Below are 8605 nucleotides of genomic sequence, written 5' to 3'. Positions count from 1 at the left end.
TGAACCAAGATTTCTGTGCATATAAAACTGGTATTGTTTTAGACTTGTCTATATGGTCTTTTCGCATAGTTCATTTTATGGGTGTTTATCGATTCGGTTCTTGGGTTCGTCGGGTTTTATTATTTTTCTGTCAAAACAAACCGAAAAATGAATTGCCATTCGTTTCGGTTTTGGTGTGCAAGCAAAATAAATAAATATCAACATTGTTCAGGTTCTTCAATTCAGCCTCAGTTTGTAATGGATTAAAAGTTAACCTATTTGTACAAATAGAAAAGGTCACAACATAAATACAATTTCCTTAGGTTAACCAAATTAAAACTTCTTAATACCAAATTACTAATTTGATTTCATTAGGACACAAATATATAATTTGTTTTCAAACAGTTTCAGTTTGGTTCAGTTTTGCATCAAATTTGGGATCATGGCTTCTTTCAATCTTTATGTTTTTAAATTAAAAAAAAGTCACATAAATTGATGTAGCGTGTGATACGATAGTGAAGAAGTGATCACATTGATTTTGCGAATACCCGTGATGATCTTCCCCAAACCCCCAAATTCAACCCAAAAGGCAGAGAATTCGAAGTTAAAAGTGATTATTGTCAAAACTGATAATTGAATGTTCGAATTACATGAGAAAGATATAAATAAAGACAGAAATTTGAAACGGGCCATAAAAAGGCCATGGGCCAAACACAAGCCCAAAAACAAAATACCTAAAACAATGAAAAACATTAAAAAGCCTGTAACTCCCACAAGAATGCGTTTTTTGGACCGAAACTTGGACAAGGCCCCCGCGACGTGCTCCTCGTTTCAAGCTTCGATTTGACTGGTCGAATGCCTAAACCGGAGACCCGTAGCAGTGGCGTCAAGTCCTGGAAGTTATTATTATTTTTTATTTTTTTGGCTGGATTTGGAATTGGAATGGGTGGATGGGTTTGGTTTATTTTATTTAGTTCAGATTTCTTTAGGTTGGGTTTGGGCTTATAAAAATAGATTGTAGATTGAGCTTTGATTGGTTAAGTAATAAAGTGAATAAGTGGTTAAAGAATAATCATATAAATTGTGTTATATACTTATATGTTAAATAATAATTTATTAAATAATAATCCGTGTTTATTTTTTTATAAATTCATGATACTTTTTTCTGAGTGAGGCGGTTGAAAATTTCCAAGGGGTGCGGGTGAAAATTTCCAAGGGGTGCGGTCAGAATTCCGGCGAAAAATAACACTAAAAATTATTTTTTCAAGGGGTGTGTCCGCCCACCCACGGCTTGGGATGGGTACGCCCCTGATTGTACGTTAAGGCCAATTATACGTTAACTAACCCCAGATTACTATAAATATTTAAACAAATCTAAGCCTCTTTACCTGAGAAATTAGGCTAATTAGGCTACTTTATTAAACAAAATAGAACTCATATGATAGATAACATACTAATTCAATACATTCAACAATTTAACACTAAAAATAACTACCAAATATCAATGCGTATATAGATTAAGTTGAGTTAGATCAGATATGTCGAAACACAAGTTTTTATATGGTTGATACACTATATAACGTGTCATCGCCACCGCAACGCACGCCCCATCGCAACAATCTATTTTTAAATATAAAACGAAAATGACATACATATGTATTGCGAACACAAAAGTATTCGCATTTGACATTCAATTCAAGTGCCTTATCTTAGTTCATACCCTAAATCAGCAAAGGCAACATGTATAAGTTTTAGAAATAATAACTGAAAACCAAGATCTATCTTCCTACAAAAACACAAACATAAGTTAATAAATACCAAGATCTATCTTCCTACAAACACATAAACATAAACATAAGTTAATAAATACAGAGTGCTTATGTTAAGTTGCTCGCATGACCTGCCTCTCCTTACTTTTATGTGTAATTCATCTTGGGATTTTTCAAATTTTGAGACCTACCTGCAAAGATTAAGACAGAAACCGACTTATACACAATTCGAGTCGGGTTTTAAAAAATACTTTTGTCCAATTTTCTTTCTTTCAATACTATTTAAATTACACAGAATAAATAAATATCTAAATCATGTTATTGGGGAGGTTCTATACAATAGAAATGTAAGAATTTGACTTTTTTGCTTGTTTTTTAAACAACACACACATGTGACTATAAGGGGGTCGGGACGCTCCGCTTTCCATCACTCATCACACCCAATCATGTTCCGTCACGTCATCGAACTTGGTTCCATCACTAGTGATGGATTTTAGTGGGAGTGTCCATCACTCACCACACCCAACAATTTCCCTCCTCAACGGTAACATTCCGCAACTTTTCAAGCGTGATGGCTACAACGCGTGATGGAATTATGTGGCGGCGGTGTTCCACGGGTGGAACTTCAACCACCACGGAGAACAACGGAGCGCCCCGCCTGGCCTAACCTAGCGGGACCCATACACCCTAGAAAAAAGCAAATGAAGAAAAGGTATGATCACCTTAAACAATCCACCATTATAGAGCGCAAAGATAGCACCAACTGACATTATCTCAGGACCCCTCATTCCAGTAACCAATGATAACACAACCCCACAACCAAAACCCGCCACCATACTGCAATAATGTACAAACATGATCAGACAATAACACAGGCATGCTTTTTTTTTAACGGCAAACTAACATTGACCAACAATAACACGGACATGTACATTAACTTGAACACATGTAACACACATATATGCATGTTTTTGAAAAAAAGGACCCGAACTGACCGGTAGTCGGACCAGAAAACCAGGTGGTCAGACCGGATTTATAGGGATTAGACCGGATTTAAAAAAAAATTAGTTTTTATCTTATTTATGTTTATAATATTTACAGCATAGCCCGGTTCTTACATCCTGTCCGACCGACCTGACCAATGGACTTGTGATGAGATCGGTTCGACTTTCAGTTCAATCCTGAAAACATTGACAAATAGAGAGTATTTTGCATAGGCTTACCTTGCCTGGACATCTTCCTTGCCTCTTATGTTTTTCATGACACAAAATATGCCTTCATTACAACCCTTCATAATAGCAAAATTTCGAGCCATTTCCATGCTCCCTATTCTCAAAAACGATTCTACGAGCGGCGTGTACCCTCCACAAAGGGAAGACAACTGTACATGGTAACATTTGTATTAGTCATCAAGAAAACAAATATATTGCCCGCAAAAGTAGTGTTTTGTGCTAGAATCAACAATAACAACCGTACCCAGTAAATCACACAAATAGTAAAAGGGGATGTAGGCAAACCTTAACAAAGGTTGCTTCCAGATATATATTTAAATAAAATAAAAAACAACTTTAACACCGCCTTAAACCTCTATATCTATATATATAGAGGCCAGTTATGTACAAAATGGCTTAACGTACATTGTGTACGCGATTGTTTTTCAACGTGCGATTTTTATATTCACCATGCGATTTCTGATCAAACACCCCCCATGCAATTTCACCATCTACCCAACACATGCGATTTCAACATCTCCACCCCCCCCCCCCCCAATGCAATTTCATCATCTCCACCAAAATGTGCGATTTCTAATCGCGTACGCAGCGTACGTCAAGGCCAATTGTACGATACACTTTTTCTATGTGTGTGTGTGTATATATAATATATATATATATAATTTGAGACCGATTGAGCAAAAAAGTTAAGGTACATTAATTTACCTTTGAGTGTGGCATAGTTCGAAGAATGGAAAAAGATAAGCAGACTTCCTTGAGACAACCCTCAGCAAACACCCCCAAAAAGATGGACGTGCCGTATGCGTTGTAAGCAGCGAGGGCAGCTTCCTTAAAGGTGGGTAATCCTTGTTTAGCAAGCCAGTTCTTAAATCTTTCACATGTAATATGAAAATCATGCTTTTGGTTACCCACCGCTAAATGCTCGCTTTTTGTGTCACGCGTCATATCAATTTTTTTCTAAACAAAAAAACAGAATTTATGACAATCTCACAAGTATCTAATCTAAATCAACGACACAATGATCTATCACCCCTACAAACATAATGTTTTGTTCAAAGCAAACTCGAAAGACAGGGCCATTGTAAAGCACTCCTAGCAAAAGTTTGTCAAACATAAGAGGACAAATTTGTCAAACATAAAAAGGAGCTAACAGGATGTCTGATACGGAATGTTACAACTTAGAACAAATTTAAGCTATCGTCACAAGATATCAATCAACAATTAACATTTATCAAAATTAACCATCAACAATTAAAGTATAAACAACAAACAAATTAATAAAGCTAACCACAGATAGAAGAAATCGATCAAACAACTAGAAAAGAACAAAAGCTCATTCATTTATGAGTCGTTTGATTTCCTGTGAAGCATGAAATCAAAGCCCTAGATTTACCCCGCCATTACCTTGGGCCGGATTATTGTTGACAAATCATAATTTTTTTTTTTTTAGTAAATTGCCAAGATAGGTTTGTGTATTTTCTCAATTTCATTTAAAAAAACTTTTTTTTTATCATATGTCCCTTAATTTTTTAGATTTTTTGTCACTTTCATCCAAATGTCTAATTTATTTATTTATTTATTTTTTTTTTGTCAAACATTTAGATGAAAATGGCCAAAAATCTCAAATCTCAGAGACGATGTTGTCAAAAAAAGTTAAATGTTTGGATAAAAATGATAAACGATCTAAAAAATGAAAGGCAATATAGCAAAAAAGAAATTGTTTTTGATGAAACTAATAAACATATCCAAACCTCAAAGATGATTTTGATAATTTACTCATTTTTTTTCTTTTTCATATTTTAAATTTTTGTATTATATTTGAAAATCATATTTATTATATTATCTAAAATTAAATTTTTGATTAGGACAAAACAAAGTGTCATGAGTATTAATTTGTTTTGACTCGTTTGAGCCATATTTTTTTTTTGCCACCTATAGCTTGTGCCCTCATGCTTAAAGTTACTATTTCATGTACAAATCACCAGCAACTCGTCTTTCGATAAAGAAAAGTTATATTTAATTAGTTAATTAATGAATAAATAACCATAAGTTTTTGTAATTTACAATTAAAGATAATAAAAAAATATCAATAATGAACATTTTTTATATATTGTAATTTGTTTATAGTTATTTCTCAGTTTATTAGTGAGAGCTACATCGCTTGACTTGCTATAACAACTGTCACTAAAATCAATAATTAGGACGATAATTAGTCGATAAGAAAACCCTAATTAAGACACCCAAGTAATTTGGCATTAACCCTAAAATTTTCAGAACAATCAGAATCAGGATCAGGGCCCCTAAAACTCGAGGGGGGCAAACCCTAGTTGAATATTTATCTAAAAATTACGTTGCTATGTTTTGATTGGCTGGATTTTTGAATCACCAAGGCTAATCCCGAGTCTAGGCAGCCTATGAATTAGACTGCTTAGCTTACGGACCGTAAGGGATCAGGCATACGGTCCGTAAGGGAGTCCCAAAAATTACAATAAATAGCCGACCTTGGGACTTGAACAGAGATGTGAAAACGACGTAAATAGCTTCTGTGTACGTCGAGTTAAGGCTGTTATATCACAAACAACACACACGATCACGAGGTGCTGCCGCAATCAGGGTAATAACTCGATCGCTATTACGATTCAACGTCCGATCGATTATAACTATCCAACGATTTTCTGGGTGCTGCTCAAACTGAGCTTGTACTTTGATTATTCGTCGTGATTTCGACTTGAATATTAGAGTGCTGTTCGAATCCGGACTATGCTCTGTTATTCGTTGTGAATCCGATTGAATTATTAAGTATTGCACTGATTAATCGTTGTGAGGGTTTAATCTCGTGAATTGACGTAACTGCTGTATTAGTTACTAACCCGTTTGTGTGTGCATTGTGTAAAATTAGGTTTAATCAAGGCTAAAACAGTAGGTTTATATCTTGCTCGTTAAATCTGCAATGTGAGTCATTCTCTTTTTATCAATTGTTTTACAAAACTCCAAATTATTTTCAAAGTTATAATTACAGGGATTAAGTCTTTGTAATCACCATATTACAGCCGGTATGTGGGGTTTTGTATACATTACTTGATAATCTTCAACATTGGGGCAGCCAATGGGTGATATGACCATAATCACAGACACCACTGGACAGGTGGGCCAGTGGGTCGAGTGGTAAAGTACCGTGGGTAGTTGGTTCGATAATCAGAAACATTGTAAGCGCTCTTAATACTGTGAATTATAACTAATGTGTCGTTTTAGTAAAATGAATTATTCACTCAGTATTTCCCCGCTGACAAAACCTTTTTCAAACATGTTTCAGGTATATGTTGTGAGCAAAGAAAGAAGTGCCGTGACGCACTCCCAGCTTAGAAAAGTGGCTAAGTGTAAATAAATAAAAGAAACATGTTTTGAAAATAAAGATTTCCCTGGGAAATCACAATGTTGTAAATTTCGGGAGTTTATCCCTAAAGTTATAAAACGAGCAGTTTAAATTATCAAAAGATTCTGTTTTACAAGACTTCCGATGTCGCCTAAATTTAAATACCGCAGGATTTCTGTTCCGCGGCTCCTGAAACGGGTCAAACCGGGTCGGGGACCGTGACACTTGCCATTGTGCTTCACATTCTTGTACTAGATTATTGCCATTGCTTCTTTAATTGTAACAGTTGTGTCAAGTAACACCTTATTTTTTTAGTTTTAGATCAATGGGCATTAGCGTTTGGGGTCTAGGAATCTATAGAAGGGTCAAAAATGTAACTGGTCGTAACTGTAACCGTAACTTATGTGTATATTGAAACTAATACGGATAATTTGGGTATATATGGGTCAAATATCAAGACATATGAATCCTTAAAGAGTCAGATGACACTATCTCTTAAAGGATGTTTTGTTTCTATTGGTTCATATTCCATGATATGCAATTGTAGATACAAATTATGATAGATAATGAAGTTGTAAACTGTTCTTCCACTACTACAAAAAGAGGCATTAGCTACGAAGTTTTGCTACAGGGAAAATCGGTAGCAAATTTTGCTACGAATTAACTACGGATTAGATACGGACACATTTTGCTACCATTTTGCTACGAATATTCCGTCGCAAATGAAATCCATAGCAAAAATCCGTAGCAAAACTGAGGAAATAAATATAGAAAAAAATAGCGTAGCAAAATCCGTAGCAAAACCAAGAAAATAGATACTTATAAATAACTAAAAAGCAGTTAAATAAAACCAGTAACAAAATCTGTAGCAAAGTTGAGAATATAAGTATTTAAAAAATAATTAAATAAAAATCCTAGCAAAATTCGTAGCAAAATTTATCAAAAAAAAATTAAACCAAGCGTAGAAAAAAGTTGTAGCAACATCCGTAGCAAATCTGAAGAAAAAAGTATAAAAAAATAACGTAGCAAAATCGGTAGCAAAAAGAAATGTTTGAAAATTAAATAAAGAAGTTAAATAAACTTGGTAGCAAAATTTGTAGAAAGTTGGATGTAAATAAAGCTTAAACCCCAAAATAGAGTTTTCTCATATGCAACCAGTTACTCCACCATCGTTCACGACCATCGCCGCCCACTCCACCGGAATCATGACCTTCATTTTTAATTTCCAAGGTCTAATTTCTTGTGACTCAGGTACACTTCCAATTTCTTTCAATCTATTTCTTCTAGGGGTGAGAAAAATCAAAACCCGACTCGACCCGAGCAAGAACCGACCCAAACCGATACCCGACCTCACCTACGTACACTACCCGAAAAAAAAACCCACTTCGAAAACTCGGTTCCTGTCCTTGTTGAAATCGGGTAGTTGGATATTTGGGTAAAACTCGAACCGACTCCTACCGACTCCCACAATTCATTTATTTTATTAATATTACTAGGTGTATCAGCCGTCGCGCGTTGCGCGACATCACAAGCTAGTTTCAATTAGTTATGGTTGCAAACATTAGTTATATTAGTCATATTAATAACAACTTGTGATTAAGCATGCAGTTTTTTATAGATGCAGCTAACAAAAATTGGTATGGCTAGGCGTACATGGTGTTGTCATTAGCATAAACTTTTAACATATTTTTCATTCATTCCCATCCAATCAAAAGACATTCCCATCCAATCAAAAAAGACCCTTTTGTAAGGGTAAAGGGAGTGGAGCGGTGAACTCGACGGCAAAGGAGTTTGCCGTGCGGCAACACCGCCGCCGGCCTCCTTTGCCGCTCGGCAAACTTGAAATAGCGGGGAGGCATCACCGATCGGGAAAGAGAGAATGATGATGATTGATGTGTGTGTGTATGTGTTGATGTGTGTGTATATATATATAAAGTTTACCACTTTCAACTGTTTAACCACTGCCAACATTTTTCGCCAAAGTTTAAACTCTTCACACTGATTGACATGGCACACTCTGATTGGTTGATTTTGAAGTTTGCCACTTTCACCTGTTTAGCCACTCCCTTCACCCTAATTGATTTCGGAATTTGAATAACAAATTCCTGGGGCGGTTGGAGTAGTTAGGGGGTGTTTGGCCTAGCTTTTTTAACAAAGCTTATAGCTTTTTTTAGCTTTTTTTACAAAATAAGCTTAATTTGATGTTTGGTTTAGCTTTTTAAGCTTATGCTTATTAGCTTATATAAGCTAAT

At 35.3% G+C, this 8605-nt stretch overlaps 1 protein-coding gene across 2 annotated transcripts; it reads right to left on the bottom strand.

The window, feature by feature from the left end:
- Positions 1-1705: 1705 nt before the first annotated feature.
- Positions 1706-4458, bottom strand: LOC110891000 (chloroplastic import inner membrane translocase subunit HP30-2). 2 transcript variants are annotated; one of them, XM_022138660.2, is made up of 5 exons: positions 4385-4458; positions 3686-3937; positions 2972-3129; positions 2471-2585; positions 1706-1939 (listed from the first exon to the last, which is right to left on the bottom strand). In XM_022138660.2, exons 2-5 carry the CDS (start codon positions 3923-3925, stop codon positions 1922-1924), a joined length of 531 nt encoding a protein of 176 aa, XP_021994352.1. In that variant the 5' UTR covers positions 3926-3937; positions 4385-4458; the 3' UTR covers positions 1706-1921. The 2 variants fall into 2 exon arrangements, with proteins under 2 accessions (XP_021994352.1, XP_021994350.1); XM_022138658.2 differs by having other exon boundaries at positions 4269-4401.
- Positions 4459-8605: the final 4147 nt, after the last annotated feature.

The sequence above is a fragment of the Helianthus annuus genome, chromosome 11 (genome assembly GCF_002127325.2).
Source record: "Helianthus annuus cultivar XRQ/B chromosome 11, HanXRQr2.0-SUNRISE, whole genome shotgun sequence".
NCBI lineage: Eukaryota > Viridiplantae > Streptophyta > Magnoliopsida > Asterales > Asteraceae > Helianthus > Helianthus annuus.
This window is presented reverse-complemented; position numbering and strand designations above follow the sequence as displayed.